Below are 22,516 nucleotides of genomic sequence, written 5' to 3'. Positions count from 1 at the left end.
GCCAGTGCAAACCTGACAGGTGGGGGGCTGGGGGGGTGGCGTGGGAAGGGCACGCACCCGCCAGCCTAGGGTCACCCAGGACCACCGCTGGCAGCTGGGCCTGCTTAGGACTCATCCAGACTGTGGTCCAGTGGGAGCTGCGTGGGTGGACTTGAGGTTGGGCCTGGGTCATTTCGGGATATGCTGGAGGTCAGGGCCACCAGGGTGTGCTGGGGCTGGAGGCCAGGCCCTCTCCCTGGAAAAGCTACCCGGGGAGCTGTTTCCCTCACTTTGAAGGCAGGACCCACTGGGGGGCCTGTGGGGCTCAGGGCCTGCCTCGGCAGCGGCGGGGCCTGCTCGGCGGCGGTGGGGGCGGGGAGGGGGTGGCCCGCCGGGCTTCGGGCCCGCCCCGGGATCGGGGCTGCTGGGTTTTCGGGCCCGCCCCGGGGATCCGGGCCTGCCCAGGGGCCTGCAGCCTGCCGGCATCTGGGGCCTACCCCGGGCCCGGGGCCGGGCTGCCGGTCGGGCGCCTGCCAGGCCGGGCCTGCAGGTCGGGGCCCGCCCCGGGGTCACGGCGGCCCGCTCCGCCCCGCCGGCCCGGCGCCCCCTCGCGCCCCGGGCGGGCCCTGCACGTCTCGCGAGCGGCCCCGGAGCGGCGGGGGGAGGCGGGGCCGGGCAGGGCCGGGCAGGGCCGGGGCGGCGCCGAGGCCGGGGCCGGAGCGGAGCCCGAGCGGAGCGGGGCGGCGGCCGGGCCGGGCCGGGCCTGGGGGGGCGGGGTGGGGGCCCGCGGGCCGGCGGAAGATGGCGAACGTGGGGCTGCAGTTCCAGGCGAGCGCCGGGGACGCGGACCCGCAGAGCCGGCCGCTGCTGCTGCTCGGCCAGCTGCACCACCTGCACCGCGTGCCCTGGAGCCACGTCCGCGGGAAGCTGCAGCCCCGGGTCACCGAGGAGGTGAGCGGGCCGCGCGGCCGCCCGGAGGCCCCGCCCGGCGCCCGCAAGGGCGCGAGGCCAGCCCGGCGGCGCTGGGCGCCCACCCCCCTGGCCCCCCCGCCCCGGGAGCCGCCTCCAGGGCGCCGCCGCCTTCGAGGGGCGCGCGCGGCCCCGCGGGGGAGGAGCCGGCCGCCCGCTTCCGGAAGCCCTCGCGGCGGCACCTGGCCGGGCCCACCCCGGTGCGGGCTGGCAGCTCGAAGCCAGGCGGCCCCCACGCCGGCCTTTTAAATCCCCAGCGTGTAATCCCACAAGGGTGGAATCGTGCCAGCAGACACACACACACACACACGCACGCACGCACGCTTAGCTCCAGCGAGATGCCACACATCTTAATTACGGATCGTGGGTGCCCCGGGGAAGCTGCAAAAGGGCCCTTTTGGCGACGCAAGCGTCCGCATGCAGGGCCGGGCTCCCGGCATGCGGGCTGTTTGAAGTCTGGTGTCTGTCTCTTGTCTCTCCCCTTCTGATCCAGCTCTGGCAGGCCGCGCTAAGCACGCTCAACCCCAACCCCACGGACAGCTGTCCCCTCTACCTGAACTATGCCACCGTGGCCGCCCTGCCCTCCAGGGTGAGCCGGCACAACAGCCCTTCCGCTGCCCACTTCGTCACCCGACTTGTGCGGACCTGCCTGCCGCCCGGGACCCATCGGTGCATCCTGGTGAGTGCCGAAGGCCATCCGCCTACCCTCGGGGAGCGTGTGTCATGCCTGCTGGGCACCCAGGCTCGCGGTACCTCCCAGGTGGACATGGGGCCACAACCCAGGACACTGTAACCCCTGCTCACAGAAGGGAAGCTGAGGTCAGAGAGACTAGGCCATTTACCCCAGATCATTTTCGGTGGCAAATCTCAGACTCCTGAACCCATTCCCCTCGGCGTCCTCCTCTCCTGTCTCGGAGACGGTCCACATCCAGTGGCCGACGTGTCCCTTTCTCACGCAGTGAGGAAGTGGCTCCGGGCAGGCCCCTGCGCGGTGGCTGTGTTGGGGCCCCTCTGTCCAGATTGTACCCACAGTGGCCTCTGGCCCAGCTTCGAGGCCCCAGCACTGCCTGAGTGCAGTCCCCACGGGTTTGCCCCTCCTCACGGCTCTGCCTCTCTGTGCCGCAGATGGTGTGCGAGCGGTCGGACGCCTTCGCCTCCGCGTGCGCCCTGGCCCGGGCCTTCCCCCTCTTCACCCACCGCTCGGGGGCCTCGAGACGCACAGAGAAGAAGACAGTCACGGTGGAGTTTTTCCTGGTGGGACAAGACAACGGGCCAGTGGAGGTGTCCACTTTGCAAGTGGGTGTCTGCAGGCTCGGGCTGTGTCCCCTGGGCCTGCGCGAGCCGGGGGCAGCTGGAAGGGGAGTTGGGGAGCTCTCTCTTTGTCTCCCCCGCCTCTGGAGGGGGTGACGTGGCGCTGGGCTACTGCAGCAACTTCCCAGAAGGCCCCCGAGGCCTTTCCAGAGCCAGGCAGCTGCCCCCTCTCTGGGTGGGCTTCCTTTTCAGGATTCAGTCTGTTCGACCCGTATTTACCAAGCACCTAACCAGTGCCAGGCACTTTCACATTTCATACTAAGAATCCCGTCCGCGTGTATATCACGTTACTTTCCGTGGTACACTTTTACACACGTGATTGCGTTGGATCTTCAGAAGAATCCTTTTTTCTTCATAAAGTTTATTTATTCTTGAGATGGGGGAGGGGCAGAGAGAGAGGGAGAGAGAGAATCCCAAGCAGGCCGCATGCCCAGTGTGGAGCCGGAACTCCCGGCTCGATCCCACAAACCCTGAGATCATGACCCGAGCGGAAATCAAAAGTCGGATGCTTAACTGACTGAGGCACCCAGGCCCGCAGGATAATCCTTTTTTGAGGTGAGGCAAGGCTGGGAGAGATTCTAAGTCAGAAGTCCTTGTATGGGGGTTGGGTTCCTTTCCCGTGGCGACTCCTCGTGGCCTCACCCTCCTCGTCCCCGGCCAGACCGGGCTGTGCTTCCCACCCCCACCCTTCACTTCTGTCCCAGGCCAGCACCCCTCACCCTCCACCTGGATTCTTTGCTCGAGGAGGAGAGGCCATGCTTCCGTCTCCACTGTCTCGTAACAGCTCCTTTCCTTTCCTTCCATTCATCTCCAGACGTTGAAAACACACGGGCTAATTGTTTTGCCTTTCTGAACTCCCTTTTCCCCCTCAGCCCACCGAGTGGAGTTTCCACCCCACTTCCTGACATTGTTTTTTTAAGGGCCCCGTCTGCCAGACTGGGACCTTTGTCATCCCGTTTGTCATCCCTCCTGGAAGGGTCTGCCCCACCCAGGAGTCGTGCCTCCTTCCCACGTCCCCTGCGGCCTACAGCCATATCTTTATCCCTTTCTCGACCGTCCGGCATTCCCGTCTCTGGGTTCCCGTAGGCCTGTGAGCTCATCCCCCAGACGGGCACCGATGACCACCTTCCCCTGTAGCTGCGGGGATCCCTTTGGAGTTCGGGCCTCTCTCCACCAGACCCTGGGGCTGCGAGCCTGAGCAGCACCCTGGACTCCCCCTCCCCCACTCCCCGACTGCTCCAGGCTCCTCCCTCCTCCTCAGCTTCCCTGTCCAGGTCCTTCCTGCTCCGGACCTGCCTGGTCTCAGTCCAGCTTCTGCCCGCGTCCCTTCCCCCCAGGGCGGGGGCCTGGCCATCTGGCTGAGATGGCCTCCCTCACAGTCAGGCCCTCTGCCTATTGAGTGCGAGCACCATCCCACCTCGTGTGATACATCTTTGCTCAGCCTCTGTGCCCCACGTCGGGATGGAAGCTTCCAGAAGCTTCCGGTCTGTAGCCCCAGCACGGCCCGACCCGTGACGAGGGCCGCTGGGCTGGTGGGTCTCCTTGACCCCCGTCCAGGGCATCTTGCTCTGCCCACTGCCACTGCCACGGGGAACCCCACCCCCGCCCCCCGCACCCTGCTGCTCTCCTGGACCGTTGCAGCAGTCTCCTCGCTGGTCTTGCTGCCTCCAGACGCTCGTCCTTCCTCTGGCCACATGAGCGCGGAGTTTTCCAGGGCTTGTCGGGTAGCAGGAACTGCTCTTAGCGCACGCACACCCGTGCTTAATCCTCTTGACAGCCTGTCTTGGGGCCTGTCCTTAATCCCATTGTAGAGCTGGGTAGACTGAGGCTTTGCAACATCAGGTGACTTAAGGGGGCCCCACCAGCAAGGGACAGAGCCAGGTCTTAACCGCGGCCACCGTCCGTCAGTCCTCTGTCCCGTCTGTCTTGGATCATGAGCACAGGAGCTTCTGATAACCCGTGTGGCCCTTTCTATACTCTGGGGCCCCCCTCGACTCCCCTCCAGGTCCTCTTCCCGTCCGGGCTCCTGTGGCCTCTCCTCCCCTGTAGCGTTTAACTGAGTGGGGTGTTGCGATTTTCTGCTGGACCGGAGTACCGTGGACACGTTCAAATTCCCAGGGTTTAGTGTGGAGCCTGCCGCACAGCGGGAGCTCCCAGAAACGTGGGTGGAATGAAATGAATGAATGAATGAACGCTTGATCCTGCTTTTGTGATGGGGAGACTGAGGCACGAGGAGGTGCAGGCTCTTCACCAGGCTCTGGGGTGCCGGAGGGCACCCGGAGCCTCCCCGGCCTCCCCCGCAGGTGCCATCGGCCCTCTCGCCCGGCCGCGCCGCACCAGGAGCTCTGAGCTCACGGAGGCCTGCTGGCCGAGCGCCTGGCCTCCTTCGAGACGAGTCTTGGGGAACTGACACGCTTCCCAGACAGCAGCCACGGGCTGCGTCACAGATGAGCAATGTTCTCCGCGACAGCCGCGGACAGGGACCCTCGGCCTCCCAGAGGAGAGCCCGCTGTCAGGCGGCGGGGACCGCACGGTCACATCTCCTATCTGAGCTGTCCGGTCCTGCGTCTCTGCCTTTGAGGCTTTGGGGTGTAATTACCTGGGGATGGCAGGAGCTCTCTGAGCCATTCGGCAGGGCCTAGGAGGTGGCTGGGCAGGTGCCGTCGCCCCCGAGCCTGGCCTCCCCGACGCTGTGGGGCTGGGGAGGGCAATGACACGCTCCAGCTGTCTGTACCCCCGCTGCACCTGTGCCGTCGCTCTTCTGATCGCGCCCCTTCCCTGCGCGCTGATGGAGGCAGCCGGCCAGCCCAGTGTCTGAAGCATGGGGTGGTGGTGGGGGGCGCGGGGTGGGGCAGGGGGCGCCGTGGGCGGCAGCCAGGTGGAGACGAACGAGAAGGCAAAGAACTTCCAGGGTCGGTGTTAAAGCCAGAGCAGGACAGACGCTCTTGGCAGAAGTTAGAGGCAGGGCCTGGAGGGGTGGCTGGTGGCGGGGGTGGGCAGCGTCCGCATTGGAGCGCAGACACCCGTCTAGAGGGCGTCCCCCGTGCCGGGCTGAGTTTGGTGGACGGTGTCGGGTCCCTGCTCCCTCCTGGGCTCTGGGCCAACGTGTGAGCCGCACGAGGCAGGGTGGGGACCCCGTGCCCAGAGTGGTGTGGCATTGGATGGCCAGGAAGACAGGGCAGGGAGTCTGTGACACATTCACCTGGGGCTCAGGTGAGAAAAACGCCACCCTGATGGCCGGAGGGCCGGAAGGAGGGCCAGCGGGCGCAGGACAAAGAATACTTTTTTGGGAAGGTCCAGAGAAGCTTCCGGGGGACACGGCCTTCAAGAGGCGCCACAAAGGATGGCCAGGGCCTTGACCAGAGGAGAAGGGAGGGTGTGTCACAGCTCAGGCCGCAACAGGCCACGGGGGGCGTCTTTACAGATAGGTATTCCTCACGGTTGTGGGGGCCGGATGTCTGAGGTCAGGGTGGGGTGTGGTGGAGACTTCCTGATTGGTAGGTGGTCACCTTCTCGCCGTGCCCTCCCTCTTCCTACTGAGGACTCTACTCCCACGGTGGGCCCCGCCCTCCCGACCTCATGGCAACCTGATCCCCTCTCAAAGTCTTCCTAATAGCATCACGTTGGGGGTTAGGGCCTCAAGGTACCAGTTTGGGGGCGACACAGACGTTCGTTCAGTCAGGAGCAAAGGACGGCACTTCTGCCCAGCAGGGGACGTGGGATTGGCAGGTGCCGGGGTGGGGATGCCCAGCGTGTGCTCAGGGCCAGGCCCAGGGGCCGCCTGCCACCAGGATGAGGGGGTAAGCAGCAGAGGAGTCTTGGCAAGGAAGGTGGGTCCCACTGACGGCCGGCCGGGACGCCAGGCTGCAGGGCTATTGTGTCATCTGTGTTGGAGGCGAGGTACAGAGCTGTGCTGAACTTTCTGAAGGCTGCTGGATGGGTCACAGGCACTGGAGAGCAACAGCGGGCAGCGTGCCTGCCCCTCGAGGCCCTGCCAGCAGCCCCGAAACCTCCCCTCGGTGCTGCCGGTGCCTTTGGCCCCTGGGGGAACAGAGAGGGAGGGACAGCCTTTGCTGCCTGGTCCCAGGTCCCCGGTGACAGCCTCTGGTTTTCTTCCCCAGTGCTTAACAAACGCCACGGAAGGCGTGCGGCTGGCTGCCCGTATTGTGGACACTCCGTGTAATGAGATGAACACAGACACGTTCCTCGAGGTTCGTGGCCCAGGGGAGTCAGTCATGCCAAGGTGGGGCCAGGGTGGGAGAAGCATCGGTGGACCCCGAGGAAGCCAGAGGAAACCTGAGGCCGGAGGGGACGGTGTCCATAGTCACTGCACCTCACCCAAGGAAGCGTGGGGCAGCTGTGGACAGGGTCCTGCTGTCCCTCCAGCTGCGAGGGGCCAGCAGGCCTCGGCGGAGGGCGGAGGGAGGACAGAGCCTCCTCCGCGAGGCCTCTCTGCAGGACTGCAGCCGTGAACCTGCAGGAAGTTGTAGTTTGGAGGCTGGGCCTTCTGTCCTGGATTTGATCACGCCCAAAGCCGAGAGAGCTGGGGCCCTGGCTCCCCTCCGCCACGCGGGCGTCGGCTCATCCCTGGCCCAGAGCCACGGCCTCGTCCTGATTGAAGCCATTTTCATGTGTCTCTGTGTTGCTTTTTCCATGATCGTGTCCAGGAGATTAAGAAAGTTGGAAAAGACCTGGGGATCACCCCAACGATCATCCGGGATGAGGAGCTGAAGACGAGAGGATTTGGAGGTGGGTAGAGCTGAGCCTTGAAGGCCATGGCCTCAGGCCGGTCCTGCGTGCTGGGGGGCGAGGGTGGCGGTGGGTGGCACCCTGGGTCGCTTCAAGCTTCCCCTGAAAGAGGCCAGCCTGCGTCCAACCCCAAGGCCAGACCCTGGGAGGCGGACCGTCTCTGGGGGAGAAATGAGGCACTGATTCAGGTTCTGGTTTGGATTCTGGAAGCCACGGTGTCCGAGTCCTTCCGTGGCCCGCTCCCTGTCCACAAAGGCTACCGTCCTGGCTCCCTGGGCCAGCTCAGCAGGACCTTTCTGCTCCTCAAGTGCACAGGCCCACGTTCGCATCAGGGCCTCGTCTTTTTTTTTTTTTTTTTTAATTTTTTTTGTTTTTAAATTTACATCCAAGTTAGTTAGCCTCTAGCGCGACGCTGGTTTCAGGAGTAGATGCCTCAGTGCCCCTCCCCCATTTGGCCCCTCCCCCCTCCCACAGCCCCTCCAGCAACCCTCAGTTTGTTCTCCATATTTGTGAGTCTCTTCTGTTTCGTCCCCCTCCCTGTTTTTATATGATTTTTGTTTCCCTTCCCTTATGTTCCTCTGTTTTGTCTCTTCAAGTCCTCATACGAGTGAAGTCATAGGATTTTTGTCTTTCTCTGACTAATTTCACTTAGCGTAATACCCTCCAGTTCCATCCACGAAGTTGCCAATGGCAAGATTTCATTCTTTTTGATTGCCGAGTGATACTCCATTGTACATATAGACCACATCTTCTTTCTCCATTCATCCATCGATGGACATTTGGGCTCTTTCCATACTTTGGCTACTGTTGATCGTGCTGCTATAAACATGGGGGTGCATGTGTCCCTTGGAAACAGCACACCTGTATCCCTTGGATAAATGCCTAGTGGTGCAATTGCTGGGTCGTAGGGTAGTTCTATTTTTAGTTTTTTGAGGAACCTCCATACTGTTTCCAGAGTGGCTGCACCAGCTTGCATTTGGGAATGCATTAGGGCCTCATCTTTACAGCTGTCTTTCTCTGAGTACTTCCCCGAGATGTTGTCATGGCAGGGCCATCATACCCTGCACACCTTGAGTGGAAGCCACCTTCTCAGAGGGCCTTTCCTAGCGACCAGGCCCATCCTCCCCGCCCCCCAGGCACTAGGACAAGGTGCTCTCAGTCTCGCTGGGGGAGGGGCACTGTACTCTTGATATGTGGCTGCCAAACAAATGATTCCAGAAGGAAGGGCCATGCGGTCCTGTGGGCAGGGAATCAGGCACGGTTGAGCCGGGTGCTGGATGCGGGGTCTCTCCTGGGCAGAGACCCAACATGTTGACTGGGTCGGCCATCATCTGAAGGCTCGACCGGGGCCGATGATGTGCTCTCTGTCACTGGGCCTGGGGTCTTTGCTGGCTGTCCCTTGTCACGAGGGCCTCTCCTCGAGCAGAGCTCACAGGCGGCAGCCGTTTCCCTCAAAGCACGGCTTCTGGGCGAGGAAGCGCGAACAGGCGAGGAAGAGCCAAGGTCTCTTTTTGTAACCCAGTCTCGGAAGTGGTATCTCGTCACTTCTGCTGTATCCAGAACACGTGGGACCTGAGGTTCTGTCCACACGTAGCGGGAGGGGCCCCACGTGCTCAAGAACGCCCGGAGGTGAGGGGCCCAGGGGGCTCTCTTGGAGGTGCCACCACAAGACACGTAAACCATCCACACAGGTGGAGGGAGAGGCTGCTCCTCTCGGGGAAGAATCTTCACAGAGGAGAGGACGTTTGCAGCGGGTCTTACAGGATGTGTAGGAGTTTGTCCGGCAGCCATTATCAGCTGTCGTCTTGGTTTTCATGATTGTTCAGTCTGGTTCCTGGGGGACCTCAAGGCATGGTCTCTGCCCACGACAGGCTTTCTTGAGAAGATAGGAAATGGCATGGCTGCAGCGAGGCTGTGGTGGGAGTGAGCTTGGAAAGGGTGGAGGGCTCGGGGGTGGGAGAATGAGCGTGGGCTGGAGTGGCCTTGAAGCGTTATCCAAAAATCATTTCATTCTGCAATCGTGTTCTTTTCTTTCTGGGAATGATACAGGTTTTTTTCCCCTCAGTGGATTTTTTTTTTTTTTTTTTTTTTTTTTGCCTCACGATACTTCGCATAGAATTCATTTGCAGCCCCAGAGCTGCTTTGGAACTAATTTGCATTCCCAATCCCACGCTGGCCAGGGGGCAGGAGAGGGGGCAGGTCACTCGGGCTAGGACTGCACATGCTCCGGGAGAAATATCCACACGCCAGCGGCTGTTTCCTGGGAGAGAGCTGGTGTTTCGGGGGGGGGGGGGGGGGGGGGCTGCTGGGAGGTCTCTGCTCGGTTCGACCCGAGCCCAGCTGACCCTGCCCCTGTGCTTTCTGTAGGAATCTACGGTGTTGGCAAAGCCGCCGTGCACCCCCCCGCACTTGCCGTCCTCAGCCACACCCCAGAAGGAGCCACCCAGACCATTGCGTGGGTGGGCAAAGGGATCGTCTACGACACCGGGGGTCTCAGCATCAAAGGGAAGGTGAGGTGCCGGGGGCCAGCGCTTGGACAGGGCCCGGGGGAGGAGGATTGTAGGCAGGCCCATCACCTCTCAGGGGCGCCGGAGGAAGGCAGCAAGCGAGGTTTCTGGGACCTTGGCCTTGGGGCGTGCCTCTGGGGAGCCAGGTTCGGGAAGAATCGGCCGGGCTGATTCCTCTTCTGGGGGGGAGACGGTTTCGTGTCCACACTTCAAACAAAAAAATCTGGACGGGATCCAGAGAAAAGCCGCAGAAACAATGAAAAGGCTGGAAAACTAACCCAAGGAGGCAAGGTTTAAGGAATCGGTGGTTCCATCTGAAACGAAGGGCGTGGGGCGGTGCCCACTGTTCCCACGACCATCCAGGGTTTCCACAGAACGCTTAGTGGGGGTCTGCGGGAGCCTGTGCGGAGAATAGGCCCCCTGGAGAAGGCCGGAGGGGTTTGGATCCCCAGGCAAGCCGCCTACAGGTGTTCTGGTGAGGCCAGGTCTCAGAAGTCTGTCCTGTGGGCGGCCTTCAGGCGCGGCCATGTCCGGAGGCCTGGCACCCGTCGTGGCTCCGTCTCCCTCCTCCACACCCGGTGCATTCAGGCCTGCTGTGCACCGCGAGCCGAGGTGGCACCAGGAAGAGGAGGAGGGACACGTCTTCATCTGCTCACGTCACACACTCGCATTGAGCAACTACTGGGCACCCGGCCTGGGCTGGGCCCTCCAGCGCCAAGACCCAGAAGGCCTGGGAAGGAGCAGGCATGTGAAATCGGTGCCCCAGGAGACCTGGAAAGGGAGAGCCAACCTTCCCAGAAGAGACGGGACAGGCCAAGCTCACGCAGAGCAGACACGGAGAGCTGGCAGCCGGCGGGGCTCACAGATGTGTCCTGTTGGCCCAAGCGCCGGTCTATAATCTGAGTGAGTTACCAACGTTTACAAAACAGGAAGATTCTCACAGAAGGCTGGCTGTTCGACCTTTGGTAAACTCAGCGGTTCTGGCGGGACGGGTCCTCTGTCTCCCCCTGGCAGCACTCGTTGGAGCCGGGAGGCGCCGGCCCGTGGATGAGGCGCGCACGGTGGGGTTCACCGCTGCTCCGGCGCTTTCTGACCTGAACCCCAGTGCTGGGCGCTATTTCGGTTAGCGGCTGCGTGCTGCCTTTCGCACCGACCGCTAGTCCGTCTAGTGCATTTGGTACCCAGAGTGGATGGCCTTTTTTTTTTTTTTTTTTAACGTTTGTTTTTGAGAGACGGAGACAGAGCACAAGCGGGAGAGGGGCAGAGAGAGAGAGGGAGACACAGAATCCGAAGCGGGCTCCAGGCCCTGCCCGACACGGGGCTCGAACCCAGGAGCCGTGAGATCGTGACCTGAGCCAGAGTCGGACACTTAACCGACTGAGCCCCCCAGACGCCCCTGTTTTTTGTTTTTTGGTTTTTTGGTAACGTCCCTCCTCCTGTAAACAGCATTATTTTCAGGACTAATCAGGAAATGATCCAATAATAAAGGTTAAAAAAAACAAACACCTTCCATATGTATTATCATGCCAGTAAAAAGTTGAAGTAAGTGTTATAGGGCCACTTGACTGGCTCAGTGGGTGAAGCGTGTGACTGTTGATCTCGGAGCTGTGAGGTCGAGCCCCATGCTGGGTGTAGAGATTACTTGAAAATAAACAAAGTGTAGGGGCGCCTGGGTGGCTCAGTCGGTTGAGCGACCGACTTCAGTTCGGGTCATGATCTCGCGGTTTGTGAGTTCGAGCCCCGCGTCGGGCTCTGGGCTGACGGCTCGGAGCCTGGAGCCTGCTTTGGATTCTGTGTCCCCCCCTCTCTGCCCCTCCCCCACTCATGCTCTGTCTCTCTGTGTCTCAGAAACAAATAAACATTAAAAAGGTTTTTTTGATAAATAAAGGGATAAATATGACAGCACACGTAAAGAAGACAGTAATACATCGACACTTTTAAATAACATTAACGTGCTGTTTTAGACGGAAAATAGCGTATGTCTCCCTTGTGGTTTGTCATGATAACAGATGTTAGCATGACGGTGTCTGTTTTCAGGCCTTCGCTTCTGCAGGTTCGTCTGGGATTTTATCCAAAGTGATCTTTGCCACATCTTTATGTCCGTTGCCTGGACAGAGGTACCAGATTTGTGAGACCGTCTTCACTCGTGCTTGGTCCAAATCGGTCCAAAACCATGATTAATTTTAGTCTTGAAGAGTTTCTCTTGCATGAAGCGGTCAATACACAGATACCCCATTTCCCACGAAACCCCAGAAATTGTGATATTGTCCCTGTTTTCAGCCCTTCGAGATGGATTCTAGCGGCCTTCAAAGGTCTGCAGAGTAAAAACGTTTTAAACAAGTCCAGTGGTTCCCATAGACGGCGGGAGGCTGAAAGTCCCAGGCTCCCTGCACTCTTGGGTTCGCTTGGAGCCCACGGTTGCGGGCAGGACGCGTGGCACCGTGGGTGCCGACCCCACCTCCGTTCCCTGGTGGAAGGCACGTCTGTGCTGGTCAGGCCAGCTGTGCACCTGGCACTTATTAGCATCCATGTAGAATGGGATTTCTAAAAGGACACGTAATTACCATGGGTGGGTTCAAACCTTTTATTTGATACGATCAAAACTCACTTCAAGCCACGGATTTTTCGGGAGAAATATTTTACCACTGATGACAACAGGCAAACCGACTTTTAGTCTGTTAATTATTATTTTCAGACTCCAAAGACCGTGTAGCCCTGGGCTGCACCTGGTGCTGGCTACAGCTCTCCCTCACCCGTGACACTGGCTCTTGCCCTGGAGGCAGCTCAGTGCCAGCGGGGAGAATGGTAGGCTCCTTTCTCCTGGGATCAGATGCTTATTTGGGATGCTGGTTTGCTGGAGGGCCAGAGTGAGGAGCAGGGGCTGCTGAAGAAGGAGGCATGTGTTGCTGGGGGCACTGTCTCCAAGGACTTCAAAGGTAAATCAGGATCAGTGTGAATTTAGGTCTCAAATGTGTTAGTCTCAGAACCCCTTCCCCTCTCAAAAAGTATTGATCCTAAGGAGATTCTTTTAGAAGAGTGATGTCGGTCGATACTTACCCTACTAGAAATTAAAATTGGGGAGAGATCGTTGTTTATTTTAAAGTAACAGTGTAAACCCATTGCATGTTCATGTAAATATTTTACGAAAATAGCTGCATTTCCCCCAATGCAAAGAAGCCATTGAGAGGAGGGGCATTATGTGACATTTTGCCAGTCTCGTTCGCGTCTGCCTTCCTAGAAGGCAGCCGTGATCTTGTAGCTGCCTCTGCATTTAGTCTATCGTGATCTGTTGTTTTAGTTGAAATATAAAAAGAAAGTCTGGCCTCACTCATTTTGTAGTTGGAAAAGGGAGAAATATTGTAGTGCCCGTTACAAACCCCCAAGGGCGTTTTTCTTTGCTATTATTACACCAAAACTCGTCGAGTGAGAGCGTCTGTAAGCTTAGTGCTCGTGCGGGATCAGAAACCGTGGCAGTGTCTCTGTGCGCTCTGTTATTACAGTCTGCCTCGAACTCTGCGTGATTTTGTGGCGTCATGCATGGGCCATTCAGAAGACACCGTCCCCAGAGTTAGGCAGAACCTCCGAATTTTGACACAACATATACTATTTTAAAAAGTCACACTTGGTTCCACCACCCATGTCGTTGTATTTCTAAAAAATTTTTAAAGAAATGTTTATTCACTTATTTGAGAGAGAGAGATAGAGAGTGAGCAGGGGAGGGGTACAGAGAGGCAGAGTGAGAGAATCCCGAGCAGGCTCCACACCGTCAGCACAGAACCCGATGCGGGGCTCAAACCCACAAACGGTGAGACCATGACCTGAGCCAAAACCAAGAGTCAGACGTTCAGCCAACTGAACCACCCAGGTGCCCCAACGTACGATATTTTTAAAAGCCATACTTGGTCCCACCATCCATCTCATTTTTAAAAATCACTAATAAGAAGCTGTCACAGAGACAGGTACGAGTTTTTCAAAATCATTATTTTTGCTTGAAAGCTCAGATTTTACCACCGGCAGCGACTACTGTCGGCTCTTCTGGAAGTGAGAGTTTCACTTTGTTCCTTTTTAAGAAAACATCTGCCATAGGGCGCCTGGGTGGTTCAGTCGGTTAAGCGTCCGACTTCAGCTCAGGTCGTGATCTCGCGGTTTGTGGGTTCAAGCCCCGCGTCGGGCTCTGTGCTGACCGCTTGGAGCCTGGAGCCTGCTTCGGATTCTGTGTCTCCCCCTCTCTCTGCCCCACCCCTGCTCGCACTCTGTCTCTCTCAATAATAAATAAAAGTTAAAAAAAAAAAAAAAAGAAAACATCTGCCAGACGCCTAAGTCTGAATAACCGGCACACGTCAGTGGTTCCTTGAGTCGAGCTCGGTGTTCAGGAGCGCGGTTCTCTAGCCGAGCAGAGACCTCGGCGACCATCCCCAGCCCCCGCCCTGACCGCCCGGCGAGCGTCTGGCGAGAACAGGACTGCTCCGCACGCACCTTCCATTCCATCACGTGGAACATGGAAAACAGCTGCCCTCGGCGGTGGAGACTTGGAAAAGTTAATCATGTATCTGCATCGGCGAGGTGACAAGGGAGCTGGCCCCGCCATGTTTCTCTGCAGGATGGAGGCGAGTCCCGCGGCCGTCCGTGTCGTGGCCGCGGCCCAATGTTGCTTTGCCGCCTCGTGTGACAGCCCCATGAGTGTCCCGGGCGGATGACATCTTCCTGCTACTCTGGGAAGCCTCTCTTTTGTAAAACCGGGAAGAACGCGGTGGGGGACGGTCTGCAAAGCTCACGCAGTCAATTGAGGTGCATTTGCCGCCTGGTGCTCCTTGTCTGTGGTCGGGAGGCCGCCGCCCTGGTGACAAGGAGACACAATTTCAGAGACCATCTGGAGCTATTCTGTGCAGGCCGTTTTGCGAGTGGTTTGATTCCAGATCTGAGGCCCCGGTTTTTCCGTTTAAACAATCCTGTGCTTTCTCGCCGATTAGGTCAAAGAGACAGCTTATTTTCAATAGTGCTAGCCGGGTCATCTTCACTCAACTTAATTGTAAAAGCAGCTCAGTTTATGTCTAAAAATGCTTTCCATTAAAACCCGAGATTGTGTAATCCGATAAGGGTTCAAAAAAATCACCCGGTACATTTCCGACCCAGATCCTGCATCTGATGGCCTGTTGCGAATTTAAAGTATGAACTTGTCAATTAGAGCTGGGAGCCCATCAAATGGAAAAACGTGTAACCGCTCTCAGCCGGTTTGTAGAAAAATCACAGTTTGTCACAGTTACTTCTGCACCATGAGGGCACCTGTGCCTGGCACGCCCCCGCCCCCCCATTAGATGTCGACAGAGCGGCTGGTGGGGTTGGGGACTGGTGACAGTGACCTTGGGGAAGAGTTCGCGTTAACCTGAGCCCATTGTTGGAGACACTGATGTCAGGGAGCAGAGGGAGCTGGGGCCAGGTGGTGACAGGTGCGGGGAAGCCTGCCCCACAGCCCAGCAGCCCTGCCCCGACACCTCAAGCAAGCCTCGGAGGCCCCAGACCTCAGCTTCTTCCTCAAAAATTGGGCAGAGACACAGACAGAGAGAGCTGTTGCAGACAGACCCCAAGGGAACTTGGTAGCCCGGGGGTGGGTGGCCGGGTCTTAGGAGCCAGGCCACGGCCAACATGGCGGGTCTGGGCAGCTCCCCGGCTCCCCTCCCTCCCACCTCTGGTTCATCAGGTGACCCCCAAAGCTCCGCTCCGGCAAGAGGGTCCCATCCCCTTTGGCCATTATGTCCCAGCGCTTGTGGAGAACACCGTGACCGGGTGGGGGGGGGCGTTTCTTGGGTTCTGTGTGAGCTCAGGGGACCCGGCACCAGGTCCTGCAGGTCTGAGGGAGCTGCTCTGGGGTCCTATGTGCCAGGCAGGGGTGGGGCACTGCTGATGGCTGGCCAGCACCCACTCGTGCTCACTGCTGTCCTGGCCCCTTTGTGCCCCCTCCAGACCACCATGCCGGGGATGAAGAGGGACTGTGGGGGTGCTGCGGCTGTGCTGGGGGCCTTCAGAGCTGCCATCAAGCAGGTGAGTGTGGCCCCACCGTCTGCAGTCCTCGAGGAGGGGGACTCCCTGGGGGTGGGCTTGCTTTCCTCCCCCCCCCCCCCCGCCCCTGAGACCCCACAGCTCGGCACCTCTCTCCCTGCTCTGCGGGGGCTTCCTGCCTGCTGCTGGGGCCCCTCTGCCTGAGTGTCACCTGTCCTGAGTGCCACCTCTCCATAGAGTGTCACCTGTCCTGAGTGTCACCTGTCCTGAGAGTACCTCTACCTGAGTGTCACCTCTCCTGAGAGTGTCATTTGTCCTGAGAGTGTCACCTCTGCCTGCCTGCGTGTCACCTGTCCTGAGTGCCACCTCTCCATAGAGTGTCACCTCTGCCTGAGTGTCACCTCTCCTGAGAGTGTCATTTGTCCTGAGAGTGTCACTTCTGCCTGAGTGTCACCTGTCCTGAGTGCCACCTCTCCATAGAGTGTCACCTCTGCCTGAGTGTCACCTCTCCTGAGAGTGTCATTTGTCCTGAGAGTGTCACCTCTGCCTGCGTGTCACCTGTCCTGAGTGCCACCTCCCCATAGAGTGTCACCTCTGCCTGAGGGGCATGTCTGCCTGGGCACATTGCCTTTTCCTGAGTGTGTCCACCCATGCCCACCACTCAGGGTCTGGCTTGTGTCAGGCTCCCCATGAGCATGTGTCCGGTGAAGAAGCCTGACCTAAAACCACATGGCACGGACAGGGCCCTGTGCCGAGCTCATGAGCACAGGCCTTCCTGGGTGCCCCTCCTGCCACGACCCATCTGTGGGTCACATCGTGAGAGTGCTGTCTGAGCCGGTGGGGACCCGGGACCACTCTCTCCACAGAGAGACGGGCCATCTGGGTCCATCACGCCCAGGAGCAGGACTGCCCTCTGGGATGGGGAGGGCCGCTCTGGAGCCACCCCACCCGGCCTGCCTGCCCGCTCTCAGGGCCTGGGGTCAGGGTAGGGATCTGGGGGGGGGCGGTGCCCAGCTGGCATTGGTGAGCCATGACCAGGTAGAATGGGACTGGCTCTGTCTCGGGAATAGCCTGGTGACCGCTTTCAGCAGAGACATCCGGGGGAGCAGAGGGGCCCCCAGCGCCCCCCCCACCCCGTACAACTGAGGTCGCTGAGCCCAGCTCACCCGCCAAGTGGGAGATCTTCCCGTCCGGGACACGTGCAGCCTCACGGAGCCCAATCATTGGAATCAGATTCCTGAGCAAGGGACCAGCCGGCTGTGACTGTTCCTCCTGCGTCTGCCCCGAGGACGTGGCAGGCACCCACCTGTTGAAGGCTGTTCAGGAGGCCACCCCCGAGAGCACGGGCCCCTCAGGTGTTCCCGGGCATCGAGGCCTCGTCCCCAGGCACACAGGCAGCCACTCTTTCGGGTGCATCACCTCATCCTGGCTGGTCTGCACCCATCAGAGGCCAGAGGCTCTAAAACGAGAGGAAGGAGGGACTCCAGGGAGGCCTCAGGTGATGTCCTTCGGAGCCTAAAGTCCCCACGCCATAAAAAGTGTTTGTTCAACAGAGGCATGGGGTGCCCCGACCGCCATGGCGGCTCACCTCCTTCAGGCTCCTTCTATGGGGCCCGGCCCTCACCTCACCACATACCAGACTTTCTTTCTCCTTCAAATGAAAACAAAAACAAAAACGTCTTGGCAGACGGTTTCCAATTCCGGCTGGTCAGGAGTCCGGCCCGTTGCCCGAGACGAGCAGACATCCCCTTGGCAGTGGGCGAGGGTTGGGGGGGGGGGTTCTCTGGGGGAAACAGTGCTCCCCTCCCCGGGTTACTTATTCATTCAACACTTTGTTCCCACTTACGGATGTGCAGATTCTTAGTCCACCCTGTGGGTTATAAGCCAGCATCACCATTACGTATTTTGTGGCTCACATCGAGGCCCACAAAAACTGGGGTTGAGGGTGGAGCCTCTAGGCCGTGGCCCATGGCCTTAGAACCTCAAACCTCGGCCGCCTGCGGGTTTTCAGTCCCCCCCCCCCCGCCCCCAGGGATCCCAAGACCCATGTGTCTCTCCCCGCTCCCCAGTGCCCGGTACTACGACGAGCCCAAGGCCTTCAGCACCTCTAAGCTGGCCTTCCCCGTGGGGACCCCACACCAGAAGCAGCAGCACACCAGACCTTCTGAATGCAAAACTGGGTGGGAGGGCATCCGACAGGGTCAAGTTGGGGGCCGTGGTCTCTCCGCACCGCCCTGCTGTCCTGCTGTGCAGACTCCTCTCCGGGCCCAGACCCGACATGGCTCCCTCCGGGAAGACTTCAGGGCCCCCCCTCCCTCCGCGGCGGGATCCATTTCTCTAGCTTCGGAGCCCCTGGGGTCACCCTGTTGTCTCGAGGCCGCACGTTGTCACACTTGATTTGATCCCAGCCACTCACTCCCACGGGGACGAGGACAGCTGGAGACGGGGCACAGCCAGGCCACAGGCCCCATGTGCTGGGCGGACGTCCGTGGTTAGGGGTCTTAGGGAGCTCTGGGCGGGCGGGGCGGGGGGCGGGGACCGAGACTCTGGAAGCCTCGAACACTCATCCTCACACAGCCCGGCCGTGAGTGTGGTCCCAGCTGCTTCGGGGCCTTCGAGCCGACGGGCTGCCCAACGGTTTCGGCCCCAGGACGTGAGTGGGGTGCTCTCCCCAGGCACCGTGTTTTGGGTTCAGGCTCCAAGCTGTCCCGGCCCGGTGCCATGGCCTCTGCCTGCCACAGGCCCGCGTTTACCTTCGACGGGGGTTCGGCACCTGTAGCGTGACACCTGCTCCGGAGAGCCCCAGCTGTCCCCCAGGCGAGGGGTCTTCTGGGGCAGGCTCAGGGCCCGTGTGGGGCAGAAACTGGCTCAGCCTGTTCTGTGCACGTTTCTCCGTGCGCACACGTCACGTTCTGGCATCAGAAAACTAACCTCACACCGAAACTTGGGTGAGGCAAGCTCTCCCCAACCCCCCATGCGCACATCTGTGTGTAGCTTGCTCTTGTACACCGACGCAGAGCTCAGAGGGTTTGTGCAGTGGGAGACGTTGATCGCTGACCATGCTTTGTGGACGGGAGGCAGGGGCCGAGCCACCTGCCCGGCTCGTGCCCTGGGTAAGTGGGAGGGCCAGGAGGAAAGCCAGCAGCCCCGCTCCCGGGCTCATTCTCGAATTGCGTGGGCTCTGACAGGGGTGGCGAGACTCTCCCAGCTGGGGTGCAGCCAGGACTGCCTGGGAGTGACGGGACAGTGCTCTCTGCTCCCGGGGGCTCCGTCTGTCTGCTGTCCACAGGGGTCAGAAAACTCTGGCCAGTTCGGTCTGTTCCACGCACTGCTAGCCGGTGACTGGAGCCTCTGCCCATGTCCCCTGCAGGGTTTCAAAGACAACCTCCACGCTGTGTTCTGCTTGGCCGAGAACTCAGTGGGTCCCAACGCGACGAGGCCAGACGACATCCACCTGCTGTACTCAGGAAAGTAAGGCTGGTTCCTTCACCCCCTGGCTGCCCTCTGGGCATGTGGGCCCTGCTGGACCTCGTGGGGGGCGGGGAGGGGCTCTCTCGCTGGACCTCGTGGTGGCGGCGGGGGGGGGGGGGGGGGGACTCTCCTTGCCAGGGCCCGGCTGGTCAGCCCTGACCCACGGCCGTCCTGGAGGCAGATTTCACCCTGCTTCTCCAGACAGAGGCACATCCTGTGGGGAGGACGCCCTGTCACAGGAGCCCCTGGCCAGCAGGCTGCTTGCTCCCAGGGCTCCGGGGGCAGGTGGCGGGTCACATCAGGAGATGACGAGATGACGTGTTGGGCTCCCTCAGGGTGCCTGGCTCAGGATCCACCCTGCCTTAGGGGGATGCGCCCTTCCCAACCTTTAGGCTTAAAGTTCTTTGTGTGCCTGAAGCCCTGTCCCCACCCCACCCCCCACCCCCCTCCAGACCTCCTACTTGAGGGCTCCCTCTGCACTTCCCCCTTGGGATCGGCCCTTGAACTGCTTCCCAGCTGCAAAGGACACACTGGGAAGTCGGTGGGCAGCAGCTGAAGGAGCAGGTGGTCTAGATGCGCAATAGGAGAGTCCACTCACCGCCCCGTACACGGGCGCCTGTCTGCAGGGTGACCCCCGGAGGGGCTCCCCGTTTTGTGTTTACCTGGCGCCAGGCTGTGTGGGCCCAGGGCTGGCCCAGTGCACGTCAGGCTACCCGCACAACCCTGTTCTCCCGTCTCACAGACGAAGAAACCAAGGCACAGGGGGCTGCGTGGGGTTCCCTGGCTCACAGCTGGAGAGCAGTGGGGTGGGACTGACCCTGGCGTTACATCGCTATAGGGGTGGGAGCGGCCCTGCCTTCCGGGGAGGGAAGCGGGCTCTAATGGGGTCCCCCCAGTTCCAAAGGGACTCTGTCCCAGTGCCCCAGGGAGCACCGTCCCTGAGCAGGGGTCTCCGCGGCATCCCAGGACTGTGGAAATCAACAACACTGACGCTGAGGGCAGGCTGGTCCTGGCGGATGGGGTGTCCTACGCCTGCAAGGACCTGGGTGCGGACATCATCCTGGACATAGCCACGCTGACCGGAGCGCAGGTGGGCCACCTCGAGTCCTGGTGCTGTCCCCCCCCGCCCCGCCCCGTCCTCACAGCCCAGGGGGAGGTTGGGAGCTCGTCCCTGGCACCCAGTGGGAGGCAGGTGGCAGGGCCCATGGGCTGGGTCCCGGCGTCAGGACAGCTTAGGAACCGTCCTCCCTGGTGGCTCACGTGGCTCCCGGTTCTTTCTTTCTTTGCTCCTCGCTGCCCCTCTTGGCTTCTGTGTGCGCCCCGGGCCCCTGCTCTCCCGCGCGGCCGCTCCCCTGCGCTCCGCCCCTCCCTCTGCCCCGGCCACCCTCCCAGGGCATTGCCACGGGCAAGTACCACGCTGCGGTGCTCACCAACAGCGCGGAGTGGGAGGCGGCCTGCGTGAAGGCTGGGACGAGGTGCGGAGACCTGGTGCACCCGCTGGTCTACTGCCCCGAGCTGCACTTCAGCGAGTTCACCTCGGCCGTAGCTGACATGAAGAACTCCGTGGCGGTAGGTTCGCGGTCCTCCCCTCCGCCCGCCCGGCCAGGTGGGGTGGGGCAGACCGAGTCCCAGGTGACCCCAAGACCCAGCAGCAGTGTGGACAAGGGCCCCCCAGGTGGGCCCCAGATCCGTGCTCAGGGTGGAAGCATCTGGAACGCGGATGCACCTCTCCCTGGTCCCCCTGCCTCGGGTCCATGCCAGAAGTTTCCTCCCCACTCTGGGGTCTGCCTCCTCCATCAGCTCTTTTGCTGGCTCCGCAGCTCCCTGGGGTGAAGGCAGAACCCTTAATCCACACACGTGCAAAGCCCTTGGGGTCCCTCTCTGCAATCCCCCACGCTGGGCACCCCTGCACCCCAAGCCCCCTCTTGCAGACACCAGGGGAGGCAGTGGCTGAGGGAGATGTGGTCCAGGGGGCATGGCGGTGGGGGGGCATCCTCAGCGGGTCCAAGTGAACCCTGAACTCGCTTTGGTGGAGCCCCTCCCCCACACCCCCGCTGCTGGCAGCAGAAAGGTCACCATTTATCCTTCTGTCCTCCTAGGACCGGGACAACAGCCCCAGCTCCTGTGCTGGCCTTTTCATCGCCTCACACATTGGCTTTGACTGGCCTGGGGTTTGGGTCCACCTGGACATCGCTGCGCCCGTGCACGCCGTGAGTCCAGGCCCCCCCCGGGGTGTCCTCTCCCCGCCTGCCCCCCACACCCCCACCCCTGCACGTACCGCACGCCGGCCTGGCCACTCCCACCCTCTCGTGCACCCAGAACCCCTCTCTGTCTCCGGGCTGAGCTCATCAGCAGCATTTCTGTGTGGAGGGTCACACTGCCTGTGGCCCGACCTCGGCCAGCCGTGCCCCTGGTCTCCGGTCTCCTCATCCCCGGAAATAGAGTGGATGCTGTGCACGGCCCTTCTCCTCGGCTGGAGACCCCGGGCCTTCGGCTCACCCTTTATCCCACCCAAGAAGACCCCGGGGGTCGGGGCCAGAGGGCAAAGAGCCATCCCACCGCCTGACTCGGCTCTGAGTGTGGCAGGATGGCAGGAGGGGGGCCACGGGCCGAGCGGGGGGTGGACGCCCTCGCCCTGGCCCGGGAACCCCTTCCTGCACGGGTGGGCTTGCCGAGGGGGTCTGGCTCAGCCTGGCGGAGGGCTTCCAGCCTGCCCTTTGCCCACAGGGGGAGCGTGCCACGGGCTTCGGCGTGGCTCTCCTGCTGGCACTCTTCGGCCGGGCCTCTGAGGACCCTCTGCTGAACCTGGTGTCCCCACTTGGCTGTGAAGCGGATGCCCCGGAGGCCGACGCGGAGAGGGACTCCAAGAGGCGCAGGCTCGTGTGAGGCCGGCCGCTCCCCGGCCCCCTTGTGACACAAGGCTCTTTACCTCACTTTGCACTGATTAATTTTAAGCAATTGGAAGATTATACCTTAAGATAGGCTTTGGTTTGTTTTTATCTTTAGTTGTCACAGTGATAGAAACAGCTCCTTCGTTAAGACAGCTCAGGGTCTGGGGGATGGCCCGGGGGGGGGGGGGGGGGGGCGGCGGCGCTGGGGCTTGCGGCTGTTTGAGTTACCCGCCAGGCCTCCTGCCGGCTTCTGCACACTCTCCTCCCTGCAGGGGCCTCCGCACGCACGACCTTGAGGCTCCGGGACGCACAGATGACCCTGCCGCCTTGGCCAGGTGGCCTTTGGGCCTCCTGTCCCTGCTCAGTGCCCGCAGGGGGTGCCCGTGGCCTTATCCTTGGCCCCCAGCCCCCTCGCATGGCATCCACGTCATGGAGAGCCCAGGCCGTGCTCCAGCCAGGGCAGCTGCTGCCTCCAGGCAGCCCACCCCTTTGAAACGATGGAAGTAACTTGTTTCAGGGACCCAGTTTTACGGAAGCAAGAGGAGTCTCTGGGCCCTTAGGAGTCAGTCCCTGGAGGGCGAAGTAAATATGGCCGCATCACATTACACCTGTGTCTCTGCCTCGTCTTTCTCTCACCCTGGT

General features: G+C 60.9%; 1 protein-coding gene across 1 annotated transcript; it reads left to right on the top strand.

The window, feature by feature from the left end:
• Positions 1-738: 738 nt before the first annotated feature.
• Positions 739-22,479, top strand: NPEPL1 (aminopeptidase like 1). The gene is made up of 12 exons (XM_053199777.1): positions 739-930; positions 1,442-1,627; positions 2,074-2,244; positions 6,381-6,470; positions 6,927-7,008; positions 9,376-9,518; positions 15,477-15,554; positions 18,883-18,983; positions 19,950-20,073; positions 20,376-20,552; positions 21,083-21,193; positions 21,711-22,479. Exons 1-12 carry the CDS (start codon positions 781-783, stop codon positions 21,867-21,869), a joined length of 1,572 nt encoding a protein of 523 aa, XP_053055752.1. The 5' UTR covers positions 739-780; the 3' UTR covers positions 21,870-22,479.
• The last annotated feature ends 37 nt before the right edge of the window (positions 22,480-22,516 follow it).

The sequence above is a fragment of the Acinonyx jubatus genome, chromosome A3 (assembly GCF_027475565.1).
Source record: "Acinonyx jubatus isolate Ajub_Pintada_27869175 chromosome A3, VMU_Ajub_asm_v1.0, whole genome shotgun sequence".
In the NCBI taxonomy this organism is placed as follows: domain Eukaryota; kingdom Metazoa; phylum Chordata; class Mammalia; order Carnivora; family Felidae; genus Acinonyx; species Acinonyx jubatus.
The sequence above is the reverse complement of the archived record's forward strand: the minus strand, read 5'-3'. Positions and strand labels throughout refer to the sequence as shown.